The sequence below is a fragment of the Monodelphis domestica genome, chromosome 2 (genome assembly GCF_027887165.1).
Source record: "Monodelphis domestica isolate mMonDom1 chromosome 2, mMonDom1.pri, whole genome shotgun sequence".
Lineage (NCBI taxonomy): Eukaryota > Metazoa > Chordata > Mammalia > Didelphimorphia > Didelphidae > Monodelphis > Monodelphis domestica.
The window spans coordinates 372,948,411-372,964,395 of record NC_077228.1 but is presented as its reverse complement, the minus strand read 5'-3'; the positions used below and the strand labels follow the sequence as shown (position 1 = coordinate 372,964,395).

General features: G+C 35.7%; 1 protein-coding gene across 2 annotated transcripts in view; it reads left to right on the top strand.

Moving 5' to 3' along the window:
• The window catches only part of SNX3 (sorting nexin 3), a 39,891-nt gene that overhangs the window by 22,113 nt on the left and 1,793 nt on the right, over positions 1-15,985 (top strand). The window contains exons 2-3 of one of the 2 annotated variants that reach the window (XM_001368385.5): positions 7,146-7,241; positions 15,563-15,687. In XM_001368385.5, the coding sequence (XP_001368422.1) occupies positions 7,146-7,241; positions 15,563-15,687 (221 nt within the window). The remainder of the gene's footprint in view (positions 1-7,145; positions 7,242-15,562; positions 15,688-15,985) is intronic. The other variant, XM_016431228.2, reaches the window with a different exon arrangement.

Sequence of the window (15,985 nt, the reverse complement as noted above, 5' to 3'; positions counted from 1 at the left end):
ATCCCTTCCTCTGAAATTCTTTATTAACTTGAGGGCATTATCCTTTTATTCATTCAATTTTTACCTTAGGGTCATTTCCTACTTTTCACTCCCACTTACTTCACCTATCTAATCCTATTGATTCTTCTTCCACTCTTAGTCAAAGGGCTACCATCCTTAGTGTATGGCTTCTCACCTGGACTAATATATAATAGCCTTCTAAACTTCCTACCTCAAGTCTTTCTCTCTCCAATCCAAACACAGCTGCCAGTGCAAATTTTCCTAAAGTATAAGTCTGACCATGCTTCTTTCTCTCCCAGCTAACTCCAATGTCAGCTTCCTCTAAAAACAAAGATAAAGTCCATTTAGCATTTAACGCCTTAGCTACTGTTAGTCATTTCAGCTTTCTTTGCCTTTTCATTTGCAGTCCCTCATTCCTGGATTGATTTAACTTTTGGGCCCTGATTTTCTTTGAGATGTAAATTATTTTTTGCAGGAAGCTTTTCCTGTTCCAAAAATGCCTTCCATTTGCTCTCCCCAGTTGGTCATGTTCTCTCTTCTAAAGTTACCATTTATCTACTTTGTATGTCTAACTATGTACGTGATAACCTCCATGGTTCAGTTTTTGCCTTGATAGAATAGTAAGCTTTAGGACAGGGACTATTTGGCATTTGTCTCTGTATCTCGGTTCTTTGTACAGTGCCTCACACATAGTGGGCACTTAATAAATGCTTAGCAGTTGATTGTTAGTACTGAGCTAGGTACTAGGGATACAAATACAAGGAAATGAAACAATCCTTACTCTCAAGGAACTTAGACTCTAATAAGACAAAAATGAAACCATTTCTGATAAATATTAGCAGTTATCTGTAATAAAAAGTTTACTTTAAGTTAGCTCTTATTATTCTAACTTAGCAGATAAAATAAGGGGGTCAACCTACATAGCCCTTGTGTTCCCTTCTAATTCTAGATCTCTGATCCTCTGGTAGATATGAACTTGTCAACATATCAGAATTATTCCATCCCCTTTACCCCCAATTCCTCCCTTACTGATTAGCAAAATAACAAATATTTTACATAGTGGGTTAGGGTTTATAAAGCATTTTCTACGTAATCTTCTTAAATAGGTAATATCAATATATAGGAGAAATAGAGACTACATTGTAATAGTTTTAATATCTATAGCCTGAGGCATTTTTTACTAGTCTTTTAAGTTCTTTCAATTTCCCAAAGTGGACACCTTTCAGACTTTCAGGACAGAGTTATGAATAAATTTCCTTTTGTTCATAATTCCTTTTCTATTTTCTTGAAGAAATTGCTCTGGTCTTTGAGAGACAATTACTAAACTCCATTCTGTTTGAGAGCTGTTGATCAAAACCCTAAGCATCAGGACTGGAGACAGGCAATCCTGGCCTCAGATGCTTCCTAGCTATATGACCCTGGAAAGTCACTTAACCCCCATTGCCTGACCCTTGCTGCTTTTTTGCCTTGGAGCTTAGTATTGATTCTCAGATGGAAGGAAAGGGTTTTAAAAAAAACCAAACAAACAAACAAAAAAAAACCCAAGAAGCCTTGCACATGGGTATATCACTGGCATCTTGTTGATAGTTCTTAGATGAAAATATAGGAAGATGTATTAGTGTGGATAGCTTAGTAACAGAACTGTTTTTGATAATTTCCTCAGCACTAGTTGAAAATTATACCGTAAAGGACACTTTAAAAAATAACGGGGAATTGTAACACTGGAAGGCCATGTACTTGGAAAAAACTGAACTGAATACCTTGGCTTAGTGACAATCTACATTTCAAAAGGGTCTCCTGACTAAAAGCTTTTTCTTTACTAAGTGACTTATCCCCAGATATTTTTGGAGTTCATCTAGGTTATAAACCATATCTGTAATTATTCATGCCATTCCAGATTAAGTAAAACTAGTATCAAAAATCCTGAAGGGAGAAGTAATGGCTGTAGCACTTCTCAGCTTATCCTTTATCTTCAGATGCAGATATGGGAAGAAATGCAACCATTTAATGAGAACTATGGTGGGGCATCCATTTACATCTCTGAGGATTGACTGAATAGAGCATGGCCTGTTGAGTATACTTTTGATGTAGTTGCCAGTCTCTTTAGATGTACACGTGACACTATCAGAAGAAATATTAGAAACAGCTAGTAAACATTTTTTCAGATATCTATTGTTAAGCTTGTATTCAGATGACCACATAGAAAGTTTTGGTCTTTCTGCTTAAGTTGTTGATATTTCAGCCACATATAGAGTATCTGTGAGTTATTGACTAAAATAAGTCACCTTCTCTAATATGTAATTAGTTTGGACCTGAAGGGAATATCCATCTCATTTCTGTATGGAAGTATCAAAAATCTACTCTCTATAAAATATCTAATATGGTCCCAGGTCTGGGTTGAAATTAACTTAGTAGTGGTTTAAAACAAAAAAACAACAAAAGCAAAAATCAAACTTTTTGGTCTCAAGACTCTCTTACGCTATTAAAAATTATTGGGGACCCCCCAAAAACTTTTGTTTATGTGGGTTACATCAATACTTATTGTTTTCAAAATTAAAGTCTTAGTATTATTAGAAAAATAAGTTTTGATCTCACAGATTACCTGAAAAGATTTCAGGGACCCTTGGGTTCCCAGATCATACCTTTAGAACTGCTATTTTAGACAGTGACCTAAAGTATCTTGAATAATGGACAAAATTCATTTCAAATACTTTGTAGTTCAATTCTCTGCATTGCAAGATTATAAATACAAGAAAAAAACCTGAAAGTGAATACCTTGGATTTTGAAAGTGTTTTTAGAAACTTATTTTGCTATTACACCATTTATCAAGATATGGTCAAAATGGATACATGACTTAGACATAAGGAAGATATGATATCACAAGCAAATTAGAAGAACATGGAATAGAAGCAGCTAGATGGCTCAGTGGATAGATAACTAGGACCAGAGACAGGAAGGTTCTGGGTTCAAATGTGACCTCAAATATTTAACTAAATGTATGATGTCCTGGACAAATCACTTAACTCCAATTGCCTAGTCCTTACCACTCTTCAGCCTTGGAACCAATATTAGTATTGATTCTAAGACAGAAGGTAAAGGACTAAATTTAAAAAGAAAAGAATGTAGAATATATTAACTATAAGATTTGTGGATAGGAGAAGAATTTGTGATTAAATAGAGCATTGTGAGATGTAAAATGAATTTTAATTATATTTAAAAGGTTTTATACAAATAAAAACCATGTAGCCATTGATTAGTAGAAGACTTGTGGCTGATTATGAGAACTAGGTTATGACCATCCCTGTATGTGTCTGTGGTAGAGTGAAATTGCATATCTCAAGAGTTGAGACTGATGCACTGGGAAGCTAAAGCTAGGGTTTTTGAATTCTCTGGCATAAGTGTAGGTGTTAGAAGAGACTGTAAGCTAGACATTTAACAACCTGAGGAAAAAGAGATGATGATGTAGGGCCTCCATTTCAAGTTGAAGTTTGGGCTACTGAGACTAGTTGTTATTCCCTGTATCAAGCTGGTTAAATTTTCTTTGGAAATGGTAATGCTCTATCAATTTTTGTTTTTATATCCATTTTCTTTTTTTTTTACTTTGAGTCAATATAGTTCATTTACTCTTTATTCTTAACAGATTACTGTTCTGACTTTATAAAGACTGCTATTATCTGTTAACATTTTTTAAAAAGAAAGTCATCGTACTTTTAGTTTCCTATGTCCTTGATCTGTTGACTTTTTGCCCCTCAAGAAAATGTTAATTTGAGGCATCTGTATAGTCTATAAACTTTTAGCCTCTCAACTCCTAAATATTATCTTCCAACATATTTTTGGAATTTTCTCCCTTGCCTATAATCAAGATGGAGTCTTTCAAGTTTTCAATTATATCAGTTTAATTTGGATAGTCATACAGAGTTCTTCATAAGAACTTCTTCACCTCTTTATCTTCAGAAACATGTTAGCAGATAAACAACTCTCTTGAACAAGGCAAGCAAGATAAGATGACCCATACATCCCATAAAATGTTTTGTGTTGTCTTTGGGGGCATAAAACAAATTCCCTTAGCTCCTTTATTTGTCCCTATAAAGTGAACCTGTGTTTCATTCATCTGCATCTTCCTTGGTTTCATTTATAGTTAGACTGTATGTACACTCACTGGACAAGGATTTGACATGTAAAGTCCTGGTAGCTAATATTTTTAGATGTTTTTAAAACTATGATTTTTGGTACTGTTTACCTCCCCCTTCTACCATTGTACTAGCATTGAAGAAGTAGAAATAGGATGTCCAGGACTGAGGGTCTTGCTTGTGTTGCCGTGGCCAGACTAGTGGAAAGTTTCTCTGTACTTGATTAGGCTGATTCTTGGAAAGCCAACCTAGTCTGTTGCCAGTGTCAATTTGAGCCCTTTTCAACATGGTAAAATCTACCAGAGGTTAACTTCTGTAGTCATAGCATTCAAAACCAGGGTAACTTTTGTTCTACAGTGAGATAACAGTATGACTAGAGAACGCTTTCATAAACCAAAGAAAATGGTGGAACTCTTGGAATAGGAATAAACTCTTAACTTTTGGGCCTCATGTTAATGTCTAGCAGTGTTAATGATGATAGCTATGCCATTTCATTGGATTCAGTTTAAATGGGGAATTAGGAGCCTTTTCTTTCCTAATGCATCCTAAATAATTGAGTGACCACAAGAGTTCGGAAACCAATGTGGTAGTTCAGTGGTATGGTTTCGTAGGTTTTTTGGGTTAATCTTGGTCAGTAAGATTTGAAATGATCTAATTTTCTAATAAATTTTACCACTTTAAATCTGGTAGGTTAATAGAAATTTAGTAGACAAACAATTCATTCTTGCCAAAATCTGAAGTGATATATTTTAAACTCTCTTAGGATTGCTGTCTTGCAAAAGAGAAAAGGCTAAGGCATAAAAGAAAAAGCTTTTAAAAAATACTTGAAAACTGGCCATTAATTTTGTAGTGGACTCTTTGATTTTGCTCTTTTGGAAAAAAGAAAATCTTAGGAGAGGTTTTCTTACAAACCTCCTCTCAAAATGGTGAAAATTCTGTATTAGAATGAGTCAGATATAATCATGATTGTGTGTCAAAAGTTCAAAAGGGAAAATGGAAGGTAAAATGAGCTGAATTGGCACTCTTACCCCAACATTGTACCTGTAAGCTTGATATGTTGTTTCAGAGATTAACTTTATAGACTTCCGTACCCAGAAGTATGAAAATTCTTAGGGAACTCTTTTCACAGGCTTGATCTTAAGGTTTTGAATAAAAGAGAGCAGTTAATCCCCTTTGTAAGGTAATTTGAGAGGAGGGAATTCAAAATGTAAAATCTCACCTGCAGAAAACACTCAGTATTGTAAAGGCCTTTCTATCTTTAGACACTTACAAAGACTTAATATTTTAATGCGGAAGGTTGAACTCAGTTAAAAAGCCAATAGGTGAAATTAGAGAGAAATAATCCAGTGCTTTATTTCTGGGAATCATCATCCTGCGCTCTGGGGGACCTAATTTTACTCCCTGTTGGGGATAAGAATACTCCTCTGTACAGAAAGCCAGCATCTTTGAATATAAGCTTGACTTTTAGCATAATAAGAGTCTTGTTAGGTGCAATTTTGCTCTTAGTCATTAATACAATGAACAAATGTTGTGGTTACCTGGGAAAGAAAACTCAAGTGCTTTTAAACCTCTTGTGAGATTTGGTTTCATGCATGAAACATATACAACAGCATCTGTGTAGGACTCCAAGCTGTAAGGTATACAGTGTAGAAGCTAATACACTTTTGGAAAAAGTTGAGAACACTACAAAATGAGTTTAAGATTCTGAGCACAAAGCTCTTATTTTTACCAAGCAACACACTGACTCCCAGCAGCATTTAAAAAAAAAAAAAAACCTTATTACTGGAATTTTATTAGACTCTGAGGAGCAAGTTCTATTTTAGTGCCTATTCTTTTTTATTGGCTTTTCAGTTTCATACTTAAACTCTTAAAGTCCTTCAAGTGACACTGAATTTGGACCTTCTACTTTCAGTATAACTTGTCATTCTAAAAGCATAAAACCTATTTAACCTCAGTTCCATAGATACTACAAGAAGGAAAACAAAGCTTTTAAGGTTGGATCTAGTATAATTGAGGGTTTTCTCTCCTCCAAATCATTATTTAAATTCTTAAAATGAGCAATTTTAAAAGTTCTTGTAAAATAAAATATTAAAGTCAAATAGCAAATGACTGAAAATCTTTAAACCAAAAATGACCACCAATTCATTGGTTTCTGTCTTATATCTTCCCTAAGTGGAGGGAACCAGTAGATTATCTTCCTTCTTAAAAGGTAAAAGATCCTGAAAGGCTTTCATTTGAACTGTCAGAAATTGTGAAAAGCTTCTGTGTGAGAATGCAGAAACTACAAGTCCCTAAATGTTTTCTTGCATTCCTGTGTAACCTCAGCATGTTGAGGATCATGTTTTCAGTTTTACTTAAACACTTAACTTGCCCACAGCCTGTAAGAGCCTGGATCTGTGAACCTGATCTAATTTAAATGGCTACTTTAATTTCCTGCTAGTGGGAAGACTTCAGATAAATTCATTTATTTTCAGGATATTTCACAGTATTGTAGTGACATCATATCTTCCTTTGTTAAATCAGCCCTGCCTCACATTTGCAATATAAATGAAATAATTTTGTTAGGAGTTATTTTTTAAAAATTCTGCACATATGCTTTTGTTGAGGTAATAAAATTGATTGTAACCAGTTGTTGCCTTTTTACAGTAGTTATTTTGGAGATATTTTACTGCTTCCTGAAATGCAAGAAAGCCCTTAAGACTTCTTTAAAACATCTTGGACAGCATATGACCAGCATTATTCATGAACAAGAAGAACTTTTTCCAGTTGTTTAAACTTTATGCTCTTTAAGTATTGCTTCCTTTAACAATTAACACAAAATCTGTACTTTTTATTTTGTCTTTTCAGAGACAAAATACTGTCTCATTAGGCCATATAACAATTTTCTTCCTAAGTCAAATTGACCTCGCATTTTATACAACTATACTGGTTTGATAGCTAGACATATTCCTTTTTAAAAAGTTGGGGGTTTTTTTCAAACCACAATGTAAATCCTTTGGCTTTTTTTTTTCCAGACAAATCTTCCTATTTTCAAGTTGAAGGAGTCTTCTGTAAGAAGAAGATACAGTGATTTTGAGTGGCTTCGAAGTGAATTAGAAAGAGAAAGCAAGGTGAGAATTGGGTTAGAACATCTTTTTACTGTTTTTCCTAAGCAGATATATTCTAAATTGAAATGCTAAAGCTTTCAGGAAAATAGTCTGATTTCTGTTTAGTATTTTTTGAGGATATATTAGCTCTTTAATAGAAAATGAGGAGCTTAATGATAATCCCCTGTTTTTATGTTCTTTTGTTCAATTTTTATTCAGTAATAATTCACAAAGATATTTGAGATCCACAACTTGCTAAGCCTAATAAGGGCAAGACATGGCTATCTTGGGATCATCCAATATATACTAATTCCTTTCCCAAAGGGGTATTTCTGGGTCTGTATCACCATAATAACAGTAAAGTATTTATGAGTTTGTTTCATGGTCAGTGAAACAGTCATGGTCAATAGCACTGTTATCCCTTGATACCATGGGTTTTGGAATCTGAAATCTATTTTCAATTTTCAACTCTTCCCTCTCCCCCTTTAAAGAAAATTGCCCCCAAATTTCAGTCAGTCATAAATTTCTACTCTAAAAGTGCTACATAAATATGAGCTGTTGCTACCATCATCACTGTTATTGTTCTTTTCTCTCTCAGACAAGTGTGGGATAAGTCTCAACTTTGAGATATTCTCCCCTTTTAATAGCATGGGTATATACTTGCTTATAGTCTTTATTCTGTCCTTTCAAACCTTTCAGAGGCTTTGTATTAGAAAAACCTTCCCATAGCTAAACAGAAGTAATGATTTCCTCAGATACTTTTGTGTCTTGCTATACCAGTTCTATTGCTTCACCCAGAATCCTCAATGTTTCCTTTACTGTAAATTTTCAGTTTAAAGATGTTGCTAAAATTCCAGTCTTTTAGTGGAACTTTGATCTCAGATTTTAATATTCCCACCATTGACACAGATCGTAACCTACCCACATCCTCCCCACCTCCATTAGTTCACCTAAGTGGTGGTTACTCCCAAAGGGCTAGGGACCTTCTTTATGTTCCCCTGACATTGTGACAAGCTAGCTCTAGTATCCATCAGTGAGCTTCTAGTTTGTCTTTTTTGATGATATATTTCTTTGATGACATCTTTTACACTGCTTTTCTTGATCAGTGTCGTGGTTTAATGTTTGTATCAATTGTGCACCTCTGCATTGCCCTTTGGGTGGTCGTTAACTTCAGTTCAACCGAGATTCTACTTTTCTATGACTTAACCTCTGATGATATGATAATTTTTAACAAGTTAAGAATGCAGATGATAACAGTATATGACTGTCTTAAATCTTGAACCAAATTTTACATTGAGCATGCTTTGCCTATATTAAAAATATTACGTGCCCTAAATTAGAAGCATTTGTTATTTCTGGTCTATTAAAAAAAAAAGTAATTCAGACCTTATGAGAAATACTTTCAAATTCTGTCTTAACTTCTCATTTAAGCTTTGGATCTGCATTTCCAACTGCTTGACAGATATTGACATTTAATTGTTCTTCTAGTATTTGAAATTCAGCCTGTTTAAAACTCATTTAGTTTTCTCCCATGCTTACCCCCAGTCTCTCAAAAGAAAACCTAATTATCTTGCTTATCTTCTCTGTTAATGTTAATACTACCACCATCCTTCAGGTCATCCAGACTAAAACCAAACGTTGAATTTTCTTCTCCCTCACCATTCCATCTCAAGGTAATTGTCAGGTCCTGTTGATTCTGTATTCATAGTACCTTTTGTATTCATCCCTTTTCTTTCCTGCTTCCTAGTGGGTCCTAGTTCAGGGTCTTAACATTTCTCCCCTGGACTATGATAATAGCCTAATAAATAACATGTCAGTTGGTATAGTGGAAAGACCACTGCATTTCGGTTGAGGGGACCTGGGTTCAAATCTTCTCTCTGTTATTTAATAAGTTGTGACCTCAATGAAATTAATTTCATATCCTTTCACTTAGTTTTCTTACTTATAGAACAGGGTTGGTTGTAAAACACCTCACAAACTTTAAGATATTACATAATTGGGTCTAACTAGTCTCCCCTCTACATTTTTTGAATGTGCAGACATGAAGGGGTAGCCCTTCTCCTTAGCAAGGCAAACCCCTCTGTGTGCACAAATGATTCCATTCTATTCAGTCTTCTTCAGAAGATTGTCCCCTCTGCCTGTTCTATTTTCCCGCTGATCTTCAATTGCTCCCTGTTTACTCGCTGCTTCCTTTCTGCTTACAACATGTTTGTGTTGGTTCCATCCTCAAAAAACTAACTTGCTAGATCACTTGATCCACTTTTTTCTTGCTCTTAATTCTTTGCAGTCTGGCTTCCTCATCATTCAATAGATCCTGTACTCGCCAAAGTCCCTAATGATGTTAAATCCTTTTCCCAATCCTCATCTTTCTTGAACTCTTGGTAGCCATGGATACCACTGATCACCCTCTTTTCCTTGATACTCTTTTCTCTCTAGGTTTTCATAACACTGTTTCATTCTACTGTCTGACTACTACTTGGCTCTTTTGCTACATTTTCATTCATGTCATCCAGGTAACCATAGGAATCTTCCCCAAGACTGTCCTGCATTGTCTTCCCTTTTTCCCCCTCTACTTTTTCGCTTGTGATCTCATCAGCTCTGAAGGTTTTAGTTACCATCTCTATGCAAGTTCTTCATATCTCCTTACTAAGCCCTAACCTCTCTTCCTGACTTTTTTTTTGGATATTCATTTATTTAAAAAATCATTTATTTAGTCATTTTAGAACATTATTCCTTGGTTACACAAATCATATTATTTCCCTCCCCTTCCTCCACCTTTCCCACAGCCAACATGCAATTTCATTGGATATTACTTTTGTCCTTGATCAGAACCTATTTCCATGTTGTTGATGTTTGCACTGGGATGTTCATTTAGAGTCTACATCCCCAGCCATATCCCCTCAACCCTTGTAATCAAGCAGCGTTTTTCTTCTGTGTTGATTTATACCTTCATTATTGTTGTTGAGTTGTGTCTTAATTTTGTGACCCCATCTAAGGTTTTCTTGGCAAAAATACTAGAGCGGTTTGCCATTTCTTTCACCAGTTCATTTTATAGGTGAGGAAACTGGCAAATAGGGTTAAGTGACTTCTCAAGCCACACAACTAATATATGTTTGAGATTGGATTTGAACTCAGGTCTTCCTCATTTCAAACTCTAGCCACCTAGATGCCCTTCACATCTTCAACTCCCTATTAAACATCTCAAAACTGGATGTCTCATAGACATCTTAAATTTAGCATGCTCACAACTGAACTCATCTTTTCCACCAAACTCTTTATTTTCTTCCCTTGGAAGGAATACTATCATCCAGGCTAGAAATCTAAGTGTCATCTTCTCTCTCATCCCCTTTACCCCATCCAGACAGCTGTCAAGACTTGTTGTTGCCTTCATAAAAACTCTTATAATGTGCCCTTCTGACACTGTCACTATCCTGAAATAGGCCCATATCACCTCATACCTGACTATTGCAACAGCCTACTTGGTCGGTCCCCCTGTCACAAGTCTCCTCCCAACTCCATTCCACCCTCCATTCAGCTGTCAAAATGATCTTCCTAGATCCTAGCCAGCCCCCTTCTCTATTCATTAAACTCCAGTTGCCCCCTGACCCCATTACACTTGGTCTTCTCCAGGTACTCTGAGATCTGGGAACACTGGCTTCTTTGCTGTAATTGTACAGGAACATTCCATTTCCTGATTCTCAAGTGTTTCACCAGCTGTCCCCCCATGTCTAGAATACCCTCCCTCATCTCCCTGGTTGACTTCCCTGGTATCTATATCTCTTTTATTTTACATAATTGTTTGCACATTGTTACTTCCCATTAGACAATGAGCTCCTTTAGAGCATGGACCATCTTTTATCTTTGTTTCCTTGATGCTTAGCACAGTGCCTGGTACATAATACGTACCTAATAAACACTAGTTTTAATTGACTGAATGATTGCATTATCTTCCTGCAACATAATTTTTTCTCTATCATATTCATGGGCTGTAATAATGTGGCCCAACTTTACCTTTACAGAGTTTTATATCATTGCTGCACTGTGTGGCAGTGAGTAGATCACTGCTCTGGAATCACAAGCTCTGGGTTCAAATACTACATCAGATACTATTAATGTTGTTACCTTTGGCAAGCCACTCCTTGAGCCTCACCTGTGATATAAAAGGATTGGACTAATAGTCTCTGAGATCTAAATGTTGCCATGTTGTAACCATCCTGCACTATTTTTAATTATTTAAATATACCCCACAGTTAAAAAAAAAATCTCTTCATAAAAATACATGTTTTTCGTTGCCTGAAATACCCTTAGCATCACCTTCTGTCTCCTTCCAGTTCTCTTCTACTCTGTCTTCCTTGTCTTTTCATTGAAATTGTGTCTTAAATTCAACTCAAATGTTTCATTTTATCATTAAACAGTCTTGACTTTTATCCACTGCCCAGCTTTTGAACTTCTATTATTTGTACCTCCTTTTATAATATCTATTACAGTCCTACATTGTGTTAGTTGTTTGGATCTGTTTCTTTTTTCCTTTATTAAAATTTAATCCCTATAGGACAAGAAGTATTTGAAACATCGTGTCCTTTGGTGATACCTTGTACTTAATGCATACTCACATGTTGGTGTTTTATAGGAAATAATCATAAAAGGACTGCTGCCCTCAAAATACTTGTATTCTAGTTGGATGAGACAAAACTGATAATATGAAAGAGTCAGAGCATTTATTGTATAGGATAGAGGAAACTCCAGGGTAATTTGTTTAGTAAATAAAGGTTAAGCATTTTTAGTTGAGAAAATAAAAAGATGAGCATGCTTTCCAGTAGTTAAAGAAGGCTTCACTGAGGAAATGACCCTGCAGAATGGTAGACTCTGCATTTCATTAAGGTAGGATAGTTTGAATAAAAACAAGGACATAAGAATGAGGATTTGTTGTGCTCTGGGACCAATAGAGACTCAGTTTTTTGGAGTGGAGGGCTTATTTTATAAAGTAGCAAAAAAAGAAGATTGACCAAAGACCTTGAAAGTCATTGAATTTAATACAGTGGGTTAAAAAAAAAACTATAGTAACTTGTAAAGCAGGAGAGTATATTTAAAAGTTAAACCAGATTAATTTGATGACAGTGTGCAAAATGAAGTTGGAGAGAGGGACAGGAAAACATGTAACCATTTAGATATAAGATCTTGAAGTCGTGGACTAGGCTAAAGGAAGTGGGAGTGGAAAGAAATAGGGAAATCTGAGAAACATTTTTAAGGGAGCAAGGAAAAGAACTATTGATAGATTCCTCCTTTATCCTTATATCCCAAACTGACTCAAGCATTTATTTGTTTTTTTTTTTAATTCTTGCCTTTTGCTTTCTGTCTTAGAATCACTTCTAAGCATCACTTTCAAGGTAGAAAAGGGGTATAAAGGTTTGGCAAGTGGGGTTAAGTGACTTGCTCAAGGTCACACAGCTAGAAAGTGTCTGAAGTTAAATTTGAACCCAGGACCTGTTGTCTCCAGGCCTGGCTCCCTAACCACTGAGAAACCTAGGTGATCCATATCAAGCATTTATTAAGCAGCTTTACTAAGCACTTGGGATACAAAAAGACAACAGCAAAAGCATCTTTGTCCTCAGCTTACATCCTAACAGGGGAGACAACAAATACACATTTAAACATATACAAAACTTGTGTAGTTTTGTAGCCCTACATAGGAAGAGGGGTAGTACTGTTGATAAAAATGATTTGAGTTGCCTGGATTCACCATTACCCCAAATTCTAGATTTCTTTTTTTTTTGTATTTTTTTTAATTTTATGGTATTTTATTTGATCATTTCCATGCATTTTTCATTAAAGACAAAGATCATTTTCTTTTCCTTCCCCCCCCCCCCCCCCCCCCCGTGGCCGACGCGTGGTTCCACTGGTATCACATGTGTTCTTGATTCGAACCCATTGCCATGTTGTTAGTATTTGCATTAGAGTGTTCGTTTAGAGTCTCTCCTCTGTCATGGCCCCTCAGCCATTGTAGTCAGGCAGTTGCTTTTCCTCAGTGTTTCTACTCCCTCGGTTTGTCCTCTGCTTATGGATAGTGTTTTTTCTCCTTGATCCCTGCAGATTGTGCAGGGACATTACACCACCACTAATGGAGAAGTCCATTATATTCGATTATACCACAGTGTGTTTGTCTCTGTGTACAATGTTCTCCTGGTTCTGCTCCTCTCGCTCTGCATCACTTCCTGGAGGTTGTTCCAGTCTCCATGGAACTCCTCCACTTTATTATTCCTTTTTGCACAATAATATTCCATCACCAACATATACCACAATTTGTTCAGCCATTTTCCAATTGATGGGCATCCCCTCATTTTCCAGTTTTTGGCCACCACAAAGAGCGCAGCTATGAATATTTTTGTACAAGTCTTTTTGTCCATTATCTCTTTGGGGTACAGACCCAGCAGTGCTATGGCTGGATCAAAGGGTAGACATTCTTTTGTCGCCCTTTGTGCATAGTTCCAAATTGCCCTCCAGAATGGCTGGATCAGTTCACAACTCCACCAGCAATGAATTAATGTCCCGACTTTGCCACATCCCCTCCAGCATTCATTACTTTCCTTTGCTGTTATGTTAGCCAATCTGCTAGGTGTGAGGTGATACCTCAGAGTTGTTTTGATTTGCATCTCTCTGATTATCAGAGATTTAGAACACTTCTTCATGTGCTTGTTAATAGTTTTGATTTCTTTATCTGAAAACTGCCTATCCATGTCCCTTGCCCATTTATCAATTGGGGAATGGCTTGATTTTTTGTACAATTGATTTAGCTCTTTATAAATTTGAGTAATTAAACCTTTGTCAGAGGTTTTTGTGAAAATTTTTTCCCAATTTGTTGTTTCCCTTCTGATTTTAGTTACATTGGTTTTGTTTGTACAAAAGCCTTTTAATTTGATGTAGTCGAAATTATTTATTTTACATTTTGTGATTCTTTCTATGTCTTGCTTGGTTTTAAAGTCTTTCCCCTCCCAAAGGTCTGACATGTATACTATTCTGTGTTTACCCAATTTACTTATGGTTTCCTTCTTTATGTTTAAGTCACTCACCCATTTTGAATTTATCTTGGTGTAGGGTGTGAGGTGTTGATCTATTCCTAGTCTCTCCCACACTGTCTTCCAATTTTCCCAGCAGTTCTTATCGAATAGTGGATTTTTGTCCCAAAAGCTGGGATCTTTGGGTTTGTCATATACTGTCTTGCTGAGGTCACTTGCCCCCAGTCTATTCCACTGATCCTCCTTTCTGTCTCTTAGCCAAATTGTTTTGATGACTGCTGCTTTGTAATATAGTTTGAGGTCTGGGATTGCTAGGCCCCCCTCATTTGTGTTTTTTTTCATTATTTCCCTGGATATCCTTGATCTCCAAATTCTAGATTTCTAAAAGTACACTGTCTTCCTTCTTTAACTGTCTACTCTTTTCAAGTAGATATGTCCAGAAAAAAAGTTTAAAAGGCTCTAGAAGTTTAAAAGACATTTAATGCCTACCAGTTGTAAGCAGAGCCAAGAAGATTCAAATATTAGCATTTTTTATTGATTTAATTCAAAGAATGAAATTTGATTCTTTGAAACCCTTTTATTTACTTTACACTTATTTTAAGAACAATTCTCTTTTACTTTGGTCTATATTTCATGGAAAACTCCAGATCCTGGAACCTGCAATTGTAAGAGGAACACCCTCATATTCCAGATGAGAAAACTAAGTTTATTTGCTTTTGGTCAAGTAGTATTACTGTTAGTACAATTAGTAATACAGTTAAGGGAAATTGTCTTCCCACTACTGTGTTCTTTCTAAAATCTCAAATTCCAAATAAGGAAAGTGTTTTCAACAAGGGATAATCCTAATTTAATTTCTTAACCTTATTATGTCCTCATCTTGTGTTACCTTTTACCTCTTCTACCATTTCCTCTTTTGCCAGGCTTTGTTCCCTTCTCTTTTCCTTTGAAGTAGGTCATAAAGCATTCTTCTTTTGCATTTTCACCCCATTCTTCCAGGCAATTACACTTTTCTTTTGCTAGTCACCAAATTTTTTAAGCTAAAAAAAATAACCCTGACACAAGTCAGACATTTTTTAGCAGTTAGGTAGTTTGGATAAGAGGTCTTCACATTTGGAATTTCCTTCCCGAGTGGTTCTATAATTGGTCACTCACCTCCAGAATGTAGTAAGAATAATCTTTTTTCCACTTGTTTTCCTTAGTATTGATCTCTACTAAGGGGATATGATGTTATGGTGAGAGCTCACACTAGCCTGGGATGTAATTCTCTGCAAATCACTACTTCTTAGCTTCAGATCAGCATGAACTAAATTTACTTCTCCTTTTCCTCGTCAGGTTGTAGTCCCACCCCTTCCTGGGAAAGCATTTCTGCGTCAGCTTCCTTTTCGAGGAGATGATGGAATATTTGATGATTCTTTTATAGAAGAAAGGAAGCAAGGGCTTGAACAATTTATAAACAAGTAAGTATTCGATATCTTTCAGGGCAAGTGATTGATACAGGTAAGCTTTCTCAATATGGTATTAAGCATATACAATTTTTTTTTTTACAGCCTAGAAATACCAGTTTTGCTTACTATGTAAAAATATTACCTTTCCTTTTGGATTTGACAACCATTTCTAAGCTTGTGTAACTTTTGCATAATTTAAACTTCAAAACTGTAGAAGTATTTAACAAGTTGAATGATATGTATGATGTTAAATATTAACACACTTCAGTGATTGAAATGAGTATTTTTGTGTTGACCTAAGTTTTATATT